Below are 23,600 nucleotides of genomic sequence, written 5' to 3' on the forward strand. Positions count from 1 at the left end.
CAGAAAAACAGTCTTTTGTTATTTAAAACCAAAAAAAAAAAAAAAAAAGCTTTTTAACTCAAAAAACATAGTTCGCCAATTTTAAATAGAAAATAAATTTTTACGATATAATATTTTGAGTAATAAGAAGAAAAATATTTTGAAAATTTTTGTATTGTACATGAGTCTATGGTACTTTAATGAAAAGTAAATTAAGAAAATTAAACCCTATTTGGTAATTATATTCAAAAATAATTCTGAAAATAGTTTTTAAAAATAAATTTTTTAAATGTTTTTAATATTTTAAATATATTAAAAAATAAGTTTTATATCTAATATTTTATTTTTAATCATTTTACATATCTATATAATTATTTTCTATGTCGATTTTTAGAAAACAAGTGAAAATAATAAAAAACAACTAAAATAATATTTTTTTTAAATATCTTATTTTTTTATTTATGAACATAAATAAAAAATTATTTTCGAAAATAGTTGTCAAATAAACCTTTATTTTTCATGTTTGAGTTTTCAATCATAATTCTATTCTTAAACGATTTGAGAAAATAATTTGGAATCATTTTCAAATTCAAAAAATGTTGTCAAAGATTAATTTTTTAAAATGTATCCAAACATGCCTTACCCTCCTCCCTATGAGTTGATGTATGAATATATATGACAATTTGCTTGGGGATAAGGCTATACATATGGCTGCTTGGAAAGTAGAAGTGTACCTTTAATTATTTTTATACATGACAAAGACTGTTGTTAGTGGAGATTTGGAGAAAGCCTTGGCATGAAAGAGGTTCAACTTTTTCTAAAGCTTCCTTTTGCCCACCAGCTCCCCACTTCTTGGTCCTTGGAATCAAATTTGGCCACACAGATCACCTATTTCTTTGGAATTTAAAAATGTATTTTGATAAATAAGAAAAAAAATTAAAAAAAAATAAATATAAAAAATATGTCTAATAGCATATCAAACATGTTTTTAAAATTATTTCTTGAAAAAAAGATTCTGAAAATGAATGTTTTTGTTATTTTAATTTTAATTAAAATTAAGAATATTTATTAAAAAAAAAATCAATTTTACTTGATAGCCATTGATTTAAGTGTTGGGTTACCCTTTCCCTTTCCCTTTCATGATGGGTATAAAATTTGTGGGGTGGATCAGAGGCTTATTTTAACATTTGTGTTTATTTATTTATTTATTTGTAACAAAAGGTTATAGTTTCCTGAGTGGAGGGCAATTATCAGCTAATTTTTATTCCATAAAATATATTAATAATATTTATTTTATTTATTTATTAGATTCAATTTTCTTGACTTTGCCATTCAATTAATAATTTCAAGCCAGCAGGAATATAAAGAATGAGAAAAAAAATTCTACTTTATTGAAAATTAAATATTTTTATTTTTATATATTATAAAATATTAATCATTCAGATGAGGTGGCGGATTGATTCAAATTTGCCTTCTCTTGTCCCATTCTTTTTTTTCCTTATAATAATTAATTAATAACCAAAGTGGCAGCTCTTTTCAGCTATCAACCTGTAAATATAGAACTCTATACTCTCAGCGGCTATAAAGTATAGATGAACACTAAAGTCTCTTTAACATGCAATACAATGTTTGAAGTATGCAAAAGAGAAAGCTAGCTTCACTTCCCCCAACTTTTTGTTTTTAAATGATAACTATTACTTTGATTAGAAAGTGTTTTTGATAACGATTTTAAAAAATAGTATTTGAAAGCTGTTTTTAAAAAAGTTGTCATGTATAAAAGTTTGTTTACTTTTTTTATATTGGATTGATAAGCTTGAATTAGTTTTATTGCATTTTGTATAAGTTGTCGGAAGTCGAGTTCTTGTTAAGGTTATGAGGATCAAGTTGTCTGATCTGTTTTCAAGGTTGAAGGAGGACCCCTTTGAGTGTTTATTTATTTATTTATTTATTATTTTTATATGAAGAATGACGAGTTTATCCATATTATATATGTAGCCTTATTATGATTTAGAATTTTTATTTTAAGAGTGTGATTGAAATTGAAAGGAGAGTGAGAGTTTTACCATATACCCATTCTCTTTTCTTTGATTAGTAAATTTTGAGAGTTGGTGCACCCATAAACATAAAATCACATTGATCATCAAACTATTTTAAAATCATGTGTTTTTTTTATTTTATTTTCTGCTCTTATGTGTGTGTGATTTTGGTTATTATTTAACATATTTTATATATTTAAAAATAATAATTTTTACTTATAATACTTTATTTTCAGTTATTTCTTATATTTATATAATTATGTAGTCTAAAATAATTTTTATAAAATAAGTGAAACAAATAAAACATATCATTAAAGATAACATATGTTATGTTTTTAAGAATAAAAAAGTATTTTTTTTGTTAAAAACTCGTTAAACTTAGGGTCTGATTAATCATGTTTTCTTAAACTTATTTTTAAAATTTGTTTTTATTCTTTATCTTGAAAACAGTTTTTATAAACAAGTTTAAAAAAAAGGTCAAATGAGTTCATGTTTTCATTTTGCTTTTTAAAAACTAATGAAAACAACTTCTATTTGTTCTCTAAAAATTATTCTATATTTCATTTTATTTTTAAAAATTATTTTCAAAGAACAACGGTCAAACAGTATTAAAAATATTAAAAATAATTTTCTATTTTTAAATCACACGATCGAATAAGCTTTTATTTTTCTATTTATTTGTTTTGGAAATCGAAAAATTATTTTTGAAAACAACTTTTAGGTATATCTTAAAATTTTCAAAGTAAAAAAAAAAAAAAAAAACCACATAATAAGTTCGGAGAGTTGGGATTAGTCCACATCATAAATGAAGTAAAACCGAGATTAGATCGATAATTTAAACTAAAGAGTAAAAACCCCTTACACATGTTTGATTTTCATTGATGAAAAATAGGGTTTAATACCAAATTCATATCATAAAATGACCTCAACGGTATCTTGCAACCAAACTTTAATAACCCTAAGTTTGGCATATTGTCGTCATTCAAGAATCATCCATCGTTCCTTTCTTACTCGCTAAGTATTTCGGTAGGCGTTGGGCCGTCGGCATGCCGTAAATTAAACGGTCTAAAACTTAAAAGCTCGTGGACAACATGAGTTTGACTACCAAGTGTAGAATAATGGAGGAAGCCTCAAGGGCCAAAATAACAATGACAAGTACCTTGTGGGCATATACACAAGAGAGAGAGAGAGATCTCAATAATTGAGCACTACCCTCCATTAGCCCTCCACCCACTTTCTTTGGGGGTCATTTTCTTAGCTCACTTTATCACTCAAATAGTTGAATCTAGCACTACATTTGTTTACTTTCAAACCTAACTTCTATATTTTAAACCAACCCTTGACGTGCTTGTCTTCAAATACCTAATTAAAGGGATTTTTACAAAAAAAAAAAAAAAAAAAAAAAAAATCATTTTTAAAAATAATTATTACAATATGGCCATTTTAAAATCATTTCAAATTTACCACAATTCTTTTATATATTAGTTAAAGTTATTTTTGGAAGAGATAATTCAATCGAAAGTTTTAAAATTCAATAAAAGTTGCTTCTTTTGAAAGTGACTTTTATCTGAACTCCTTTGAGTTATATTTGGTTTCGAAAAGTATAAGAGAAAGAAAATAAAAATTAAATATAATTAAAATTATTAAAAATTTTGTATATTTTTAGATTATTTAATATTTACATAGAAAAGTTAAATAAGTGATTTTTTTAAATAGTATATCAAAATAATTTAATAACTTTATATCTATTTTTTATTTTATTTTACTTTCTTTCCTTTTATTTTTATTTTCATAATTTTTCGAGATTCAAACATAGTTTTAAAGTATTATAATTTAGAAATATTTTAAAAAATTATTATACTTTTTCAAAAGCTTTAAATTATAATATTATAAGTAGAAAAAGAGAAATTGGTATAGATGGATACATTCCATCTAAGATTAGGAACATGGTACATTTCATCTAAGATTAAAAATAGGCATGATAAGACTTATCTTTTACATATCTCTTTTTATTTAGAACTCCATAGATGTCATTAGACTTTTATTGAATCGAGAAATAGATTTGATTGTCGAATTTGATTTTTGTCTAAAGTAAGAAATGGATTTGATTGTCGATTTTGTTTTCTTACATAAATTCAAAAAGCATGCTTTCCTTGATCAAAAAAGCATATATCTATAATAGTAAACCATGAGTGGATGAAGTCCCTAATAAGATCATCTCCTCTACTAATTTATAGATTTTTCAAAATTAAAATAATGGCACTGAATGAAGTTGATTTAAACCTATCTAAATCTTTCATTTAAGGGCACGTATCAATGATTAATAGAAAGCAAAAATGTACTTTTAATTATTATATATTAAGACCCTTTGTTAGTGGAGATTTGGACAAAGCTTGGGTTGAAAGAAATTCAACTTTTTGTAAAGCTTTCCTTTGCCCACCAGCTCCACCACCTTCAAGTGGCCTTCCAAACTCTCCACAGAGGCCACCTAGTTTTCTATGAAAGTGGTTCAACTTCAAGGCCATTGATTTTGGGCACCCTTTTCCTCCTTTTCCTTATGGGCATTGATGAAACAACAATCTAGTTGGTGAAGTTATACGACAAAACCCAAATCTCAAAAAGGCACTTAAGCATCAAAAGATAGAATGATTCTTTTCTCAAATGTGAAGTTGTGGGTCTATGACCCCTTATAATATCTGTGCTTTCTTAAATTCCTAGTACCAAAGAGATAGCCCCTAAAGTGGAGGGCACTGAAAATTAATATAGGATGGAGAATGATCTAAATGGGATGAATTTTATTCTACTTTATAAGAGGGTACATGTTTTAATTTGTAGATGGATAATTGCATGTATGTATTCATCATTTAACATATCAATCATTCAAGATTTTATTGAAGAGTACGATATACATATTGAATCTAAATCCTACAAATTTAAGTATTTAGAAAAATTGATAATTTAATATGATATTAAATCATAATCTGATGGAAAGTCGTAAGTTAATTTGTCGTTTTTTATATATTTATTTTTTATGTACGAATTCGAAGTTACACGTGAAAAGTGACGTTAAGAAATATCATATATATACACGTGAAAATTAGTATTTCAAAACACAATGTAAAAATAAATCTAATCACTTTAAAAGCATCGTGTTTTTTTTTTAATATTTAACTAAAAATATTTCTCTTATATAAATTAAACTTTTGCTAAAACTTTTTAAAAAATTCAAAAATAATTATTAAATAACCCATATATGTACTAGTACTACACAATATAAAAATAAAAAAAAAACCCCTCTATCCAAATACCAACCAAAACTTCGTGAAAAGGTCTTTTTAAAAATAAAAAAAATAACACTAACAATTAAGATAAACCCACTATAAATCTATGGAATCACTAGGCCAAATGCATCTACAATTACATGCACAACAATAATTTTGATGTGACTTTGCTTTTGAGTACGGTCAACCGACATTTCCAACTGCTCCCAATTATAATACTACTAAAATATAAGATAAATATCTATATGAAAGCAACATGACCCAAATTTAATGACATGGGACTTCAATCAATTTTTTTTTTTCCCTCTCATTTACAAACAAATCTACTGAATTACTTGCCTGATACGTACAAATGTTTCATAGTATAAAATAAAAAGGGTTGTTTTCAAATAATCAAATTATTGAGGGTCGGAACATAATAAAGGTGTCCGAGAAGCCAAAGATGTGGCCTAAAAGTGACAAGTGTCTCAAAATTGTCGCATTTTCTCCCACTTACCTAATATTTTACCTAAGTTTTTTGTCTTTATGGGTTTAAGTTATCCTCACGCTATACACATTCTAAAAAGTTAAGACCATATGACAAGCAATACATATCTTTCCCCCAATAAATAATAATCTTTAAATCATTTTCGTCCTTCTTGTTTACAATACATGGAAAATAAATCGGTCAACATTATGATTGTGTATGTATGAAAATTATTCTCTTCCCCGTGATGGGTGATTAAACAAAATGACTTTGTAATTTAATAATTAATAAGTCGAGAATTGGAGGCGGATTTTGACCTATCAAAGCATTAAGTAGTTTTGAGTCTTTTGACTTACCATTTTAACCAAATTTTCTTCAAAGTTGCAAAAATGGAGCAAGATCCAATATCATGGTTTGTCAAACCAGCCGCAAGAAATTCCTAATTGACTAAGCAATTTATGTGCCATGTAGATTAGCTAACTAAAAAAGCTATTAATTTTTTAACCATTCTGTCACAATTATTGGAAAAGCATAATGCAACTTCTCTCATTTATTTACCTAATTTAACTGTCCTTTTCTTATAACATATTTGACAGTAATTTTGAAAGATATTTTTAATCTGTCTAAAATATTAAAAAGATTAAAAATATTTTTTAAAATTACTATCAATCGCATTATTAATCGGTCAACACATCCTTCTCTATCTACTCATTGTCACTAATTTTTGGGTAAGAAGGAAACAAAAGATTCATTTGAGTTTATTCAATTAAAAATGTTCATTTTTAGTAAAAATAATTTTGACTAATGGAATATCAACTTACTAGTTACTACATCTACTTGTTCTAATACTGAAGAACTTATTGAAAAAGACAAACAAATCACTCTCTATGACTAATAATCTTCAGCATGCTCCCTTACTTTCTTTGCTTTCATAGATTATAGAATACAACTGTAAAATCCAGTGAGTTGTATAATTTGTTTGCTTTCTGGTTAGAATACAAGTATGCAAGCCCAAGCCACTACCCTAAAAAGAAGAGAAGTTGCTTTTTCAAGCAAAAACAGAAGCAAAAGAGAAAACATAGAAACAAAATGAGGGTTGTGCTTTGGATTGGATAGGGACCTACAACATGGCTTTAGCAGAGCTGAATCAGATCAAGCCATGTCTCTAGTTTTAGCTCAAATGCTTAAAGCAGACAGAGTTAAATATTCATAAGAAATTAACAATACTTTGTTGTTATCGTACTTAGGTGGGTCGTGGCTAGCATTATGCTATGGTAGTTAGACAACTCAAGACGCTTGAAGTTTTTGGCAAAGGCCAGCTCAATCAAACCAGGGAAAGGCAAAGTAGGGAAGGACTGAGTTTGAAAGAATAAAAGCTTTCAATGTATTGAAAATGGAGACTTGCATTAACACAAATTCTGCATTTAAACTCTTGGTTGTATGCACAACTGTCAACCCTTACAAGCTTTTTCAAGTACACAGCAAAACTCGTGCAATTTTTTTTAAATTTATGGTATGAACAACAACAATAAGCTTCTAAATGCCGCCGGAATCCGGCCAGGATGGCCGGAAAATTCAACGTGACAAACTTCCATCCATCTTTTGCTTCTTCAAGTCATTATAGAACCTCTCGATAAATTCCTCAGCTGCCTTGTCCACTTCGCTGTCCTCGTCGATGTCCTTCAGCGGGAACGGCGAGTCCGTTATCCTCAGCTGCCGCACCATGGGGCTCCGGCCGAACCCCGGAAGCGCCGGAGACGCCACCTCGCTGTTCAGCATCTCCAGCACCGCCTTGACGGCGTTCACGGTGGTGAAGTCATCGTCGGAGGTTGGCGGCGTTTGGAAAACACAAGAAAAGATGTTGTGGTGGTTGTGTTTTCTTTTGTTGAAGTTGAAGGGAAAGTGGTAAGGATACGCGGGGCTGTTGCTGCAGCTGAACTCGTACTCACGTGGTGCAGCGAAGGAGATGTGGCCGTCAGCAGAGCGGCGGGCGGCGGAGGAGCTGTGGTGGTGGAACATGAGGTTCCCGATGGCTTTTCCGGCGATCTTGCCGCGCTTCATCATCATGTTGAGATCGAGCAGCAGCTTTCTCTTTGAAATGCCTTTTCTCAGCATGAAGAACATCACACGTACTATGCCCCATAATCTCTTAGCAATCACTGGTAGATTTGGTTCCATTTTCACTGGTGGATTTGGCTCCATTTTCTAGATTTCAGAGGGGTTCCAGAGAAGAAGAAGTGGGTAGAGAGACTCTAGAAAGAGAGGATTTTGGTTTGATTGGAGGAGAAGCGTGAGATGGGGGTATTTAAAGGAGAGAAAGTGGAATTATTGGATTTCGAGATTTGAGCTAGAACAACCGTTGGGTGTATGGATTTTGCGTGTCTTTGAGGGTTTAAATTATTAGTTGAATGATTAGTGGGGCTTGTGGTCAGCTGGCAGCTGGCTCCAGCTCTCCGAGGCTCTGATCATGTAATTGGTTGAAATGAGGAGTTTTTCAATCTTTCTTTTTGACTTTTATGAGTTTTTAACCCAATCAGGATTTGACAAATATTTGTTTTTTCATTTTGCATGTTCTTCCTCTTGAAACTTAAAACAATGTTTTTTTAGCATTTAAAAACTCTAAATTAAAATAAAATTTTATTTTATTTATTTTCAAAATTTTAATTTTATATATATATATATATATATATATATATATATATTATTTTTATAATAGAATTAAATTATTTATATTAATTTTTTTATTTTCTCATTTTTGTAACAAGCCAATATTCATATTTCTCAAATTTAGAAATAAAAGAATTCTGTAGTTGAACTGTCAAATCCGAGTTCTAAATGATTCACTATGTATTGAAAAGATAAGGACCTTATAGTTCTTTTGGATCTAATTCATTGAAATCCCATCAAATAAGATAATAGAATTTTAAATTTGAAATATTATAAATAGAGTCGTTACGACATCCATTGAAGAAGTAGTTCTCCCATCCACAAGTTATTTTAGTTTATTCCGAATCTAATAATATCAATAAATTTCTAATAAAACTCACCCGTACAACCTAAATTTAAAATTCGACAAAGCATATTTTTACGGTGTATAAAGGAATTACTTTCTATTTCACCCACATTTCACACACTTAAAATATGAAAAAAAAAAATTAAAAAACTTTAGAAAGACACGTGCCCTTCTTTATAATTGGAGCTCATTATTCACCTTCTTCAGCTGGCACGTGACTACGTGAGGAATGAAAACCACGAGCAGCTGCACGTCCGTACAGTTCGAAAATCTGATAGTGGAACGGAAGCACGAAAAATCTGTACCTCCAAAATCACCAAACCACCTGCCTTTCCAGAGAGGTTTCTTAGTGGCAAAGATTTCGGACACGTGTCGCAACGGTAAAATTGTGAAACTTCCACGCATCTACCATTAGCCCATATAATCACTTTATGCTTTTGCGATATTTTGGTGATTAATCGATTTGAATACACTTGGATCTGTACGTAATGACTTGAGCTTATCCTCTTTGCTTCCTTCGTTGGAGATACTTTAAACATTGGGCCCGCCCCACTGGACCAGGACCCGGACACATGGCAGGCCCATTCAGTTCACATGATAGGAAGATGTGGTGGTGGTTTTTCTTGACCCTTTGCTTCTTTGTGTTGATTCTTCATATGCTTTTTTCCATACTCAACTTTACTTCAATAACGACAATTTGTGTTCGGTGGGTCGTGTTTGTATTATCTGCAAATCAAACACTTCATTAAATATCTCAATTCAAATTATAATTTAACTAAGAATGCATAAACGAATTAATTATTAAACAGATAACACATCGTATAATTTATTTAATTATCGAGTCCTATTTAAACTCAAGTTGAATTAGATTGTTAAAGTATTTTATTTAATAGGTAATTTTATTCCTTCCTTATTAATAAGATGTAAATTTTTTTTCTAAATCAAGTTATTCGGATTTGTAAAATTTAAAATAAATATGCATTGATAGTTGGTAAAAATTTTTGGTTGGTTAATAGAAGAAATTAGGAAAAGAATATTTTCTATTTCTTAATTTGATTTCTACTATTTTTTTAATTTCAAAAAATATTTTTGATAAGCTTTAAAATTATGTTTGATTCTAAAAAGAATTTTTGGTATTTTTTTTTAATAAGTTTTAAAAAGAAACAATTGTCTTTTAGACCTAATTGGATCCAAAAATTAAGATTTGACCCATAAAAGTTGCATAATTGATGGAGATGATATTAAATATGAAGAGACTAATATACCCTTTGAAACTATTTTCTACTATAATGTTTGAGAAATTTTTTATCTTAATTTTTTTTAATAATAATTCTGAAAATTTATTATTTTTAGAAAACTAATTTTTTCAAAAATATATTATAAAATATATCATTTAAAAAAAATAAATTTGACATATTTTTAGTTATTTTTTATATACACAATTTTAAAAATATATATTTTTCAAGATGTTTGATTTTTAAATAATAATGATTTATTTTTATTTTTTTTAGAAAATGGGGTATTTTTTTCAAAATCACTAAATTATATTAAATTTTATTGAGGTTTGTAAAAGGAATAAAATTTAAATTAATATTTTTTTACTCTTTTTTTTTCAGTCAATAAATGTTATTTTTGGAAAGATAAAAACTTCATATCCTCCTTCTCAATTTTCACACTTCTTCTAAGTCATAAGTTTAACTAATGAACTTATATGAACCAAAATTTAATTTTTGAGTCCAACTAGGTCCAAAACACAATTATTCATTTTTAAAATATGATTACCTTTAAATTGAAATTTGATTCTAAAAAAAATCTTTAAAATATTTTAAAATTGAGAAATTCTCCATAATTTTAAGAAAATATTTTATAAATATAAATAGAAATATTTTTTTTTTGAAAAGGTGTGGCCAAGAGCTTTTATGAAATCTAACATAGCATATTCATTTATTAAAAACTTAATTACTACGACTTTTAAAATATTTTTTTAAAGTAACTTTCGACTAAAATAAATATCAAAGATTTTATTATAAAACTTCAATAAAGGTTTCGTGGGATTCACTAAAGAGTAAAGGAGAGTGTTAAATTAATAATGTGGAAAATGAGTGTAAGTGCGACTTTAGGGAGTAGATATATTCAAATAAATTGTGTACTATTTTATTATATTTAGAGGTCAAAGACTATCGTGGTTTTTTACATTTACTAGATTGTTCGGTGATTTTTTCATGTTTATTTATGGGATTGATTTTCGTTCTCTCCAATGAATTAATATAAAATAAGTAATAAAATATTAATTTAGGGTATAATTCAAAAACTACATATTCACCAACCTTTTAGGTAGTTCCATTATATTAGATATTTTTCCAAGTGGCAGTCAACTATTGGCCGAGAGTGCCGATGTACAAGCCAAAATCCACTATCATGCCCATGTAAAGAGCCTATTTTGGCGGCCTACAGAATTTATGTTCCCAGAATACCCTCATACGTCTCCTATTATACAAAGCCATGGAAGGCGCCGTGAGAAAGAACGAGGGCAGTCCCGGTAAAATGTCCATAGAAAATAACGGTCTCATTGGGTTCTCAACCATCATCCGGCCTTCAATTCAAAAACTAATATTTTCTTAGCCCACAAACGAAGGCAGAACTCTGACTTTAAACAAAGCAGACTCTTCAAAGAGAAGAGAAAGTTGATTCAAATTTTGCTTGCTATCTTCGTTGATTCCTCTGAAATCTTGGATTTTTGGATCATCTTTTCAATTCCTATTCTTCTCCACTGGGAATCATCCAAACAGGTAATTTACACTGTTCTGTTCTGAACATTTTCTATTTCTTGATTGATTTTTTCTCTTTTTGAGTTTTTTCTTGTCCATTACTGAAAAGGACCATCTGTTTTCTTCTTTGTGGATCAATTATGAGATAGAACCTTTGGAAAGCTACTGATCTTTCTTCTTTTTGAAGATTTGGTGCAAGAATCTAGATTCTATGTTACTGGTATATCTTTCGTCTTTGTAGTATATTTGTATGGTGTTTTTCAAGCTTTTTCTGTTTGATTCTAGGGAAAAATGGAACAAAACCTGGTGTCTTACCAGTCTAGTACTGTTGGGAGTCATAGACCCAGTGGGCTTAGGTTTAAGAAAGGACTACAGTTGGCAATGGCATTGGCAGTTTGCATTTGGCTACTACACCAGATTAAAGAATCATCCAACCATGATATGCATAGGCCGAACCAGTTGGTCAAAGAACATGGAACCATGCTTCTGGGACGAAAATGGAAGGTGGGGTTGATGGATGGAGGCGACCCAGAATCTGAAAATGGAAAAGGGTTGAGAGAGGTGGAAGGGAAAGAGGATGGAGGGGTTGAAGATGGGTCTGATGAGAGTGAAATCGGGGGTGGAGTCCATGGATTTCGTGACGAGAATGGGGTTCCACCGGATGGGTTTGAGCTTGTGAACTCGACTCCTTATGAGCGTAGACAGTATGATCAGGCACAAGCTTCAGATTATTCTAGTAGAGATGTTTCTCAATGACAAGGAAGAGAAGGTTGAAGATTGACAGAAACTTCACAAGATGAAAGGTGTTTGATTATTTGATTTGTAAAATGCATAATAACCCAAAATTTAGTGGAGTTCTGATAATTATTTGAGTAGGTGGTGTTTGGTTTTCGACTTGATAGAAAAAATTAATATTTTAATTTTTTATTTAATTAAAAATAATATATTAATGTTAATTCATATACTCAATCTATTAATAGTTGTTAATATAAACAAATTATTTTTAACTAAATAAAAAAAGTCAAATATTCAACCAAAAAAACAAACTCCATCTAAATCTTCTAAAAAAATATCCTCAAATTAGTATATTACAACTTTGTGGCATAACGCCAATGTGCGAGAAAATGACCAATTGGAGGAACATTTCACAATCACAAATTGGTTTTTCAATGCCTTTCCATTTAAAGCAGATTTGGAATAGATTTTGAAAAAGACGTGTTTCTTATTGATTTTCAATATGGAGAATCAAAAATCACGTTTTATTATATAATATATTACCAAAAATATTATTAAAATACTTTTTTTTTATATATAGTTTATATATCCAAATAGCAGAAAAAAATAAAAATATTTTAACCATAATTACTCCTAATTAACTATAATCATTCCTAATTCTTCGGACTCCTTTATGAAATTTAAGATGATATTTGTTTTTTATTTATTAAATAGAGTTTAATAGTTTTAAGTATTAAGTTGTTTATTTTTTAATTTTTTATTTTTATTAAGTATTAAAAAGTAAAGAAAAATCAATATGTTATTTATTTATTTTTTTAATTGAAAAAATAAAATATTTTGATTTTTTCTATTTAACTAAAAATTTATAATAAGTTATGAAAAAGTAGAAAAACAAATAACATAAAATGTGAAAGCAAATTGTTTATGGTGAAAAGGTAAAAAGAAATTTAATTTCTAAAAAACACATCTTTAAACTTTCTTATTTTTTTTTCTTATTATTTTTTCTTAGATATTTATTGAGAACCAAATATAGTGAAATGCATGTGAAAAATGGCAAAAACAAAATTGCGGAAGAATTCAGAAATTATTTCTGCGGCCAATGACTTTTTGTTAACCAATCTGACTTTTAAAGTCAAGTCATTCTATGGCATTGAAATGGAGCCCTTTTCGTTCTAGACGGTCTATAAACTGGAATGGTTTAAGCCTCAATTTAAGGTCTTGACGTGGGGCGAGGGCTTGGGCTGGGCATTAGGGCCTTTTCTAACTCTCCTTATGATGGGTCCAAGGGTTCAACTTGGGTTCGTTCGTCAGACCCAATCCGAATCTCTGATGGGCTTGTACAATTATTTTTAATATTCAAATTAGGTTTAAATTATTATTATTTTTCCCGATCACAATTGAATTTGGGTCGGGTTTGATCCAAAATTCAAATACATTAAGCTTAACCCAGTCCTATTCCAATATTTTTTTTTTTATAATATTGACAATTTAAATATTCAATGTAATAATATTGGTTTTTATTGATTTTTTAATTTTCTAAAAAAAAAAAAACCACATCATGTGCTATTTCATTTTTCTAGAAATATCCATATATTTATTTTTATTTCTTTAATTATTTTGAAATCTTATCCTATTTACTATTTAAGCTTTGTATAAGTATGCAAAAAAAAGTTTTAAAATAATATTATGATTGAGTTTAATCCCACCCAATCTAATTTTAATTCAATACAATTTGATTAACTTTTAAATTTAAAATATTATAAATAGAATCGTTGACATCCATTAAAGAAATAGTTTCCCATCTACAAATAATTTTAATATATTCTGAATTTAATAATATTAATAAATTTCTAATAAAACTTACACGTAGAACGTAAATTTTAAATTCGACAAAGCATATTTTTACCACCTTTGATGGGTGTATAAAGGAATTACTTTCTATTTCACCCGCATTTCACACACTTAAAATATGAAAAAAAAAAAAAGATTAAAAAAACTTTAGAAAGACACGTGCCCTTCTTTATAATTGGAGCTCATTATTCACCTTCTTCGGCTGGCACGTGAGGAATGAAAACCACGAGCGGCTGCACGTCCGTACAGTTCGAAATCTGATAGTGGAACGGAAGCACGAAAAATCTGTACCTCCAAAATCACCAAACCACCTGCCTTTCCAGAGAGGTTTCTTAGAGGCAAAAATTTCGGACACGTGTCGCAATGGTAAAATTGTGAAACTTCCACACATCTAAATCTTCTAAAAAAATATCCTCAAATAGGTTACAACTTTGTGGCATAATGGCAATGTGCAAGAAAATGACCAATTGGAGGAACATTTCACAATCATAAACTTGGTTTTTCAATGCCTTTCTATTTAAAGTAGATTTGGAAGTGATTTTGAAAAAGATGTGTTTTTTACAATCATGATTTTCAATAGGAGAATCGAAAATCATGTTTTATAATATAATATACTACCAAAAATATTATTAAAATACTTTTTTTTATATATAGTTTATATATCCAAACATCAGAATAAAAATAAAAATATTTTAACTATAATCACTCCTAATTTTTACTAAATAGAGTTTAATAGTTTTAAGTATTAAATTGGAAAAGTAAAAAAGATCTGATATGTTACCCTTTTTTTTCATTTGAAAAAAGTTAAATATTTAATTTTTTTAATTTAACTAAAAATTTATAATAAGTAATAAAAAAATAGAAAAACAAATAACATAAAATCTGAAAGCAAATTGTTTTGGCAAAAAGCTAAAAAAAAAAAATTAATTTCTAAAAAATACATCTTTAAACTTTCTTAATTTTTTTTCTTAGATATTTATTGAGAACCAAATAATCAAATATAGTGAAATGCATGTGAAAAATGGCAAAAACAAAATTGCAGAAGAATTCAGAAATTATTTCTGCGATCAATGACTTTTTGTTAACCAATCTGACTTTTAAGGTCAAGTCATTCTATGGCATTGAAATGGAGCCATTTTCGTTCTAGATGGTCTATAAACTGGAATGGTTCAAGCCTCAATTTAAGGCCTTCACGTAGGGCGAGGGCTTGGGCTGGGCTGGGCTTGAGGGCCTTTTCTAACTCTCCTTATGATGGGTCCAAGGGTTCAACTTGGGTTCGTCAGACCCAATCCGAATCTCTGATGGGCTAGTACAATTATTTTTAATATTCAAATTAGGTTTAAATTATTACTATTTTTTCCTATCAAATTTGAATTTGGGTCGGGTTTGATCCAAGATTCAAATACGTTAAGCTTAACCCAATCCTATTCCAATATTTTTATAATATTGACAATTTAAATATTCAATGTAATAATATTGGTTTTAATTGATTTTTTAATTTTCTAAAAAAAAACCACATCATGTGCTATTTCATTTTTCTAGAAATATCCATATATTTATTTTTATTTCTTTAATTATTTTGAAATCTTATCCTATTTACTATTTAAGCTTTGTATAAGTATGTAGAAAAAAGTTTTAAAATAACATTATGGGTGAGTTCAATCCAACCCAATCTAATTTTAACTCAATCCAATTTGATCAACTTTTCTGATTAGTTTAAGTTTAACAAAAATTAATAGAGTTAAAGGATCTATACTTTGCAACCGTTGGATTGAACGATAATTCAATTTTAGGTCTTGACTATTGTGTTCATATTTAATAATATTGGAGAGTAGCCGATCAAGGTATCTCTATAATTATTTTTCAAATGTGATCAAATTGCATTTTTAGTTGATTAAGATAGGTAACGAGACCAAGTTACTTCATGGTTATAAGTGGTTACTTCTTAATGTAATCTAAATTACTTTTTCAACATGATTCGGACTATCCTTCCATGTATATCATAAATCAACTGCCCTAAAATTATGCTTGATAATGTCTTAAACCAATATTGGGAACTCAAAACCAACCAAACCTAGGCCATAAAATTATAAATGTTGAGGGTTTTTAATTTTATTCATCTTTTATATAGTGCACGTGCACTCACGTCTATAGTCTCTCTTTATATATAATTGTGAAACCAAGGTTTGGTTAATCTCGATTTTGATGATAACAAAATAAAGTTTAGAACTAATGATTATATTTTAAGTGTGATTAGGCAAGACAATTTCCAAAGTGGCAATCACAAAGACAAATCAAGTAAAGGAGAAATTATGAAGAAAAATACCACCTCAAAGAGAAGTGGTTTTTAAGATCCAAGCTTCATAAGATCTCTTTGTAAAGTTGTTGGTGTACTAGGATTTTCATGTATTACATTCTTTACTTATGCACCAAAATCATCCAAGAGTTATTTTGTTTTAAATATTTTAAAATTGGATGATTTCATGTTTTCAACTAAAATCTTGTGTCAAATGTTTTTTAAACTTGTTTAAAAAGTTTTAAGTTGAAAAAGTTGGTTGTTGAGCCAAAAACGGCTCAACTGGTTGAACCGGTCGACCGCTAGCTCAATTGGTCTAGGAGCAAGTCGACCCCCAGTTCAACCAGTCAATGGTGTGAACAGTAACCGGTCGACCGCCGGCTCAATCGGTCAAGGGGTGCAAAAAACCTTCTCTCTCTTCTAGAATGGTTGTTCAACCGGATGAGGAATCGGTCGACCCACACCTCAATCAATCGAGGTCCTGTCAAGGTCTGGTCGAGGTTCAACGGTCACCTGCTAAACATTAAATGTTAACGGCTAGTCAACCGGTCAAACCCCCAACGGTTAGTTTGACTTTTTTCCTCTATAAAAAGGCTCCAAATCTTCATTGTTTATGAGCTCAACCTTCTCAAACCTTTATTGAATATATTTGAGTCTTGGAAGAGTGTTTTGAGTGTACCATTATTCTAAAACTTGTATATCATTAGTGCACCTTTCAATCCTAGTTTTCTTGTATTATTTGAGTTTAAAATTTTTGTATTAGGATTTTGTGAGATTATTTATTTATAAATCTTTGAGAGGAAGTTTGTCAAGTATGGGGTAATACTTGAGAGGTTGTTGAAGAGTAGGATATCTCTTGAGGATTGTAAAGGGTGCTTGGAGCCAAAAGTCCATGAAGGTGGATTGGAACCATAATTCAATTGTATTGCTTGAAGGCTTAGTTTAGAAGCCTTGAATTAGTGGAACCTTAAGCTTGGGATTGAAGCTAGAGGAGAGTAGATGTAGGTCAGGTTGCGCCGAACCACTATAAAATCTTGTGTTTGCATTTTCTCTTCCCTACTCTTTTACTTTATATGCAATTGTCTTTATATTATTTTATTATATATATACTTGCATATATTTGTCTCTTGCATTCACATAATTTAAAGTTGCAAAAAGAGACCATCACCCTATTCACCCCCTCTCTAAGGTGATTATCATAGGTTGGATTAACCTAATTTTTCTAACAATAATCTAGTAGGGTAACACTTAGAATTGGTTAAATAAATGATTTGACTCTTATTGGTCCAAAATTTGATTATTTTTAATCGAGTTAAGTTCTTTGATAATATAGAAAAGATTCAAAACCAACCAACACACAAGATAATGGATTTTTTACGTGGAAGACTTCCACATAGACGTTATTTTTAAGACTTACCCTTTTGTAACTATACTGTATTTCACATTTGCGATAAAACACTTTGTGTGCTCTTAATAGATCTCACCTCAGCATTTGAGGGATACAAATTTCCTTCATAACCCAGTAGAAGTATGACAGCCTTTTTGGAAAGTTTTGGGAACGGGAAAACAAACTAAGTTTTTTCCAAAGTGTTTGCGTCAAACCAAAAACCTTTTTAGACAAAGTATATATAAGCCTAGGGACCTAGTAGATCGATTCTTAAAAATTCCTCAAAAGAAATCCTTTTAAAAAAAGGTAGAAGGATAGATCTCTGAAATTCTAGAGAATTCTATCACAAGTGTTTGAGTGCTATTACTAGCACTGGAGCACTCAGGGCAATTCTTTCAAACAATTAGAAAACACTTTACATAGTTTTAAACACCTCAATCCATACCAAGCTATACTAACCATTAATTTGTCTTTCTCAAACCTTTCTATACTTATCCATGCCATCATGATTGAACAATCAACAACTTCAAGTATTAAGTGGAAATAAGACACATTTTAGACAAATCTTAAGGTAGAATCAATGGAATAAAATTGTCAATCTTAAACTACTGTAGACCCCTCATGCTGCACCCGGGATGGACGACAGCTTCTTGTAGAGGAGGAGAGGGAGACCGACTTCTTCAAGCGAGCTGTTGGAGACACGTAGCGGAGCAAGTGACTAGAGCCAGGGTGGTGGTTGGAGCTCCTGACTTGCTGAGGTGGTGAACAGAAGAACAGGTGCGGATTTTTCGAGTGAGAGGAGCTTCTTGTAGAGTAGGTGAGAGCTGTGAAAGGATGGGCGGGAAAGAAAGACAGGACAGGGGAGATGATTTTTTTTTTTTTGGAAAAAGAGATCCTTCAGCTTGGGGGGGCGTTCCAGAGAGGGGGGGATTACGGGAGAAGAAGAGTGAAGTTCGGAGAAGAAAAGAAGCGCCTCTAGGTATGGTTTTTTTATGTTTTATATTTTTTATCTCCTCATTACCCTGTTCTTTGTTCATCCTTTGCCGCTTCTGGATAGATTTTTATTGGTTTTTGAGCATGAATGATAGACGATTGCACATATATTTTCGTTGGTTTCTCGGGTTGTCATGGGTCGGTCGACGTTGCCACTTCTCCCTTATTTTTTTTTTCCTCTCTTTATGTCCCTCTGTTTTCGTTTCCGTTCACTGCTTCCAAAAACACTCGTACCAGAAAACGAAGCGAAGGGCGCCGAGAGGCAAACTTTTCGGTGTAGCCGCCGGGTTATCGGAAACAAGGAGATCCACTATAGAGGCGTGCGCAAGAGGCCGTTTGGCAGGTTTGCCGCCAAGATCCAGGACCCACGAAAGAAAACTCGGGTCTGGTTCAACACTTTCGACTCCGTGGAGGATGCATCTCAAGGCCAAGACTAATTTTCCGTCGACATCTCCGACGTTTCCGTTGACCATGCCGCTTCAGCAATCGAGTCAATATCAGATTCAAAATGAGAATCACAATCACCAGCATCAGCCTTAGAAGCCAACCATGAGCAGTAGCAGCACCATGGAGTCTTCTAGTTGAGAGGCGCCGTCTCCGGGTGTAATAGTCGGTCTTTCGGCCCCAGATCTCAATCTGCCTCATCCCGTCGCCGCCAACCAATTTGATTTTTCTGCGGCTCATTACCCCGTTGTCGTTGTACTTCCTATTGCGCCGCCACTCTTCTTCTCCAAGCCATTTTCCCGTCCAAAGAAGCCCAAATACCCACTGCCATATGTCTGACTTTAAAAAAAAAAAATAAATAATAATAATAATAATAATAATAAAAAATGAATAAAATACAATAAAATAAAACGAGATAAACATCATTTTCAAAACAATCTTCTAAAGTTTAATTTTAAAATTAGTTTGCATAATTCTAATTTTTGAAATTCTATTTTTCCGTAGCTCCAATTTATTTATTTATCTTTATCTTTATTAAAAAAAAATTCAATTCTCATGATAATTTTCTAAAGTTTTAATTTTGAATTTAATTATCCGGGATTCAAATTCTTAAAATTAATTTTTCAAAAATTCCACAATTCCAAACTTAATTTTTTTAAAATATCACCTTCGAATAAGTTTTCAAAACTCCAATTCCCTTCAAATCCAATTTTCAGAAATTTCATTCCCAAACAATTTTTTAAAATTCCATTTTCTTAAATTTAATTTTCAAGCTTCCTTCTTTAAATAATTCTTCAAAATTCCGATTTTTAAATTTAATCCCAATTTTCGAAATTCCAATTTTTACATCAAGTTATTCATTATCCTTTTATTCATTTATTTATTTGTTTATTTTGAAATTCAATCTTTAAACAACTCTTCAAAATTCCGCTTTCTAAATTTAATCCTAATTTCAGAAATTCTAATTTTCCCATTAATTTATTTAATCATTAGTATTTTATTTATTTATTTCAAAACTCAATTTTAAATCAATTCTTAAAAATCTCTGATTTCCGAATTAAATTCCTAATCCCGAAAATTTTTGTATTCATATTAATTTATTTAATCATTAATATTTTATTTTTATTTTTATTTTAAAAAAAACTCCATTTTAATCAATTCTTTAAAACTTCTGATTTGCAAATTAAATTCCTAACCCCGAAAATTCTCATATTCCCATTAATTTATTTATTTTTATTTATTTATTTTGAAACTCCATTTTAAATCAATTTTTTAAAACCTTTTATTTCCGAATTAAATTCCTAATCCCAAAAATTTCCATATTTACATTAATTTATTTAATCATTAGTATTTTATTTAAAACTCTATTTTAAATCAATTCTTTAAAACTTCAGATTTCCGAATTAAGTCCCGAAAATTCTCATATTCACATTAATTTATTCAATTATTATTATTTTATTTATTTATTCTAAAATTCCATTTTAAACAATTCATTAAAATTTCCACTTCCGATTTTAATTTCTAATTCCAAAAATTCCAATATTCACATTAATCCATTTAATTATTTTATTTTATTTATTTATTCTAAAATTCCATTTAAACAATTCATTTAAAACTTTTGATTTCCGAATTAAATTTCTATTTCTGAAAATTCCAATATTCACATTAATCTATTTAATTATTATTATTTTAGTTATTTATTTTGAAATTTCATTTTAAACAATTCTTCAAAATTCCAATTTCTGAACTTAATTTCCGATTTCCAAAATTCTAATTTCTTTCAAATTTAATATCCGAAATTCCAATTCTTAAATTTAATTTTCAAGACTCCAATCTTCAAATAATTTTCGAGACTCTAATTTCCAAATAAATCTCAAAAATCCAGTTTTCTCTCGAATAACTTTAATTCCACTCCGATTTTTAAATAATGTTCTATTTCTTTTTATGTTTACACAAGCAAGAATGATGAATCTTCATAATTCCAAAATAATGGGATTCGCGAGATTAATTCAAGCAAGATCAATCGGGCTCTTGGTGGGGGCCCCACATATATGATTTTATGACTGACTGATTGATTAATTGATTTATTTACCATGCTTGTTTGATTTATTCTGTTCCTTGACATGCGCATAATTTTATCTATTCGTCATTCACTAATCCTGTTTCATGATAGCGCATTCATGACTGGAGGACCAGGTACGCATCCACTCATATTTTGTTCATTCTTTATACATGCTCTGCTTCCCACGTCATGCATGATTAAGGTGAGTATCCATTGACTTTCTCATTGATTGCCGTGTCATCTTCATTCTATTAGTAGAGACCCGATTTCAGGGACTTAGAGGGGTACTACGGTTCATATCGTACCTTCCCGATAAGTAACCTGATCCCCGAACCCGATCCGGTTTTTCACAAACCACCTTTTCCAGAATAAAGAGTCGCACTTAGGGTTTTCTTTCTTATTTTGTTTACCCTTTTTAAAAAAAAAAAAAAAAAACAAAAATGAGTGGCGACTCCAAGTCAGTTTTTAATTAATAAAAAATCATTTTTTAAATAAAAATCGAGCTCGCCATCGAGTAGGAAACGCATGAGCCGAAATGCGGGGTCCACAACTACATAACCTAATGTGTATATATATTTATGCATAATTGTCAAAAAAAATCATCAAATATCTTTTGTACTTTGAGTTAAAAGAGAGATGAGTGAAATTAATAAATAAGAAGAATAGATGAAGTATTTGATAAAATTTCAAACTATTTAATGATGACCAAGCTATATAACTTAAATCTCAAGGGGGGTGAGTTAAATTAACCTTATATATATAATGTTTAATTTCAAGTATGCTACATAAAAAGATTTCCATAGATCAATCAAGAAGAAGTTATATAAGGAGGTTAAAAAGGTTTTTGTAAAAACATAGAAACCTTGTGGAAGGTCTAGATTAGAAGTTAATAGTTTTAGGCTTGCTAAGTTAGGGCTTGTACAATTAGATGAGGATTATGAATATGTCTTAAAAATGACTTTTAAAAACTATGTCTCATTGAACAAAAAAGAATGAACTTTTTAAAAGTTTTTTTTTTTCTTTTAAACTCGTCTATGAATTTTTTATGATTAATTTTTATAAAAAAGGAGATTAATTTTTGGCGTGCAATGTCTACATGTTGAACAATTGCTATGTCGAATGGCTAAATGGTTGAGCAATTAGTCGATCATCTGCGAAATCAATTAACTAGTTGAATCTCAATGGTCACTTGTAAATGTTAATAGTCAAAAAGTAGTCTATCAAACATTTGACCGGTTGAGTGAAAAATGTGATAACTAGTTTCCATACAATGCTATAAGTATGTTTACCGAAACTCATTCATGATGGACCAATAACTTGCAAATTATTATTACTTTGAGTTCAAACTTTTTTTGAGCATTTATATGCATCAAACCCAAATCTAAGTGATTTTTTATTGCAGTGAAATCTAAGTCCGTTTATTTGCATATCCACCCTTCAAGAAGAGTTTTTTCTTCTTATCTTTTCTTGTAATCTTGATCAAATTGTACCAAAATCTTGTTTAGAAAACTTTCAAAAAAATAATGAAAATTTCTCGAGCCTTGAGGGAAACTAGGGAATATGGACGTAAGCTATATTAATAGTTTCTAAACCATGATAAAATCCTTTTTTACATTTTCTTTTTCATATCTCTTTAATTTTTATTTTATTATTTCATTGTTATTTCTTATTATTACATTTTTTTCATTAAGTCTTTATATAAATTTGGGATTTGGACCAACAAAATTTTCTTCATTGTTTATATACGTAGAAACACATAAACCAATGCAAGAATTATACATGCATGTAAAAATCATAGATATTTTCAACATAGGAGGGTAGGTTTGACAACTTCTCAATTGGGTGAGCCTTGACTTACTAATTTTGGCTGTGCACATGCAGCCTGCTTGAGCATTAATGCTAAATAATAATAATAATAATAATAATAATAATGAATTAAGTACTTGGATACAAAGGCTTTGGAATTGCAGCCCTAGGTTAAACCTGTGGCAGGTAGGGGTTTTCAAAAAGCTATATGATTCACATTCTCACATATTCATCAATTAAAGCCACCTTTTCTTCTTCAATATTTCAAGATGCCTGTGAATCATCAATGCCATGTCTCTTTATTTCTTTATTTGCAGCAGTACATAACCTAAAGAAACTTTCTTATGTCATCCTTTCCCTCATACTTGCATGCATGATTTTTCTTCTCGTGAAATGTAGGTTTGTGGCTGTAGAGAAAGTCGCCCATTATTTGATGAATATTCCCTTTCTTTCATTTTCTCACCTACACGGGCTACATAGATC

General features: G+C 29.8%; 2 protein-coding genes across 2 annotated transcripts; one reads left to right on the forward strand and one right to left on the reverse strand.

Moving 5' to 3' along the window:
- Window positions 1–7,337: 7,337 nt before the first annotated feature.
- On the reverse strand, window positions 7,338–7,964 carry LOC117922440. The gene has a single exon (XM_034840573.1). It carries the CDS (start codon window positions 7,962–7,964, stop codon window positions 7,338–7,340), a length of 627 nt encoding a protein of 208 aa, XP_034696464.1.
- Window positions 7,965–11,393: 3,429 nt separating this feature from the next.
- On the forward strand, window positions 11,394–12,418 carry LOC117922660. Its single transcript, XM_034840833.1, has 2 exons — window positions 11,394–11,564; window positions 11,829–12,418. Exon 2 carries the CDS (start codon window positions 11,835–11,837, stop codon window positions 12,297–12,299), a length of 465 nt encoding a protein of 154 aa, XP_034696724.1. The 5' UTR covers window positions 11,394–11,564; window positions 11,829–11,834; the 3' UTR covers window positions 12,300–12,418.
- The last annotated feature ends 11,182 nt before the right edge of the window (window positions 12,419–23,600 follow it).

The sequence above is a fragment of the Vitis riparia genome, chromosome 9 (assembly GCF_004353265.1).
Source record: "Vitis riparia cultivar Riparia Gloire de Montpellier isolate 1030 chromosome 9, EGFV_Vit.rip_1.0, whole genome shotgun sequence".
Taxonomy (NCBI): domain Eukaryota; kingdom Viridiplantae; phylum Streptophyta; class Magnoliopsida; order Vitales; family Vitaceae; genus Vitis; species Vitis riparia.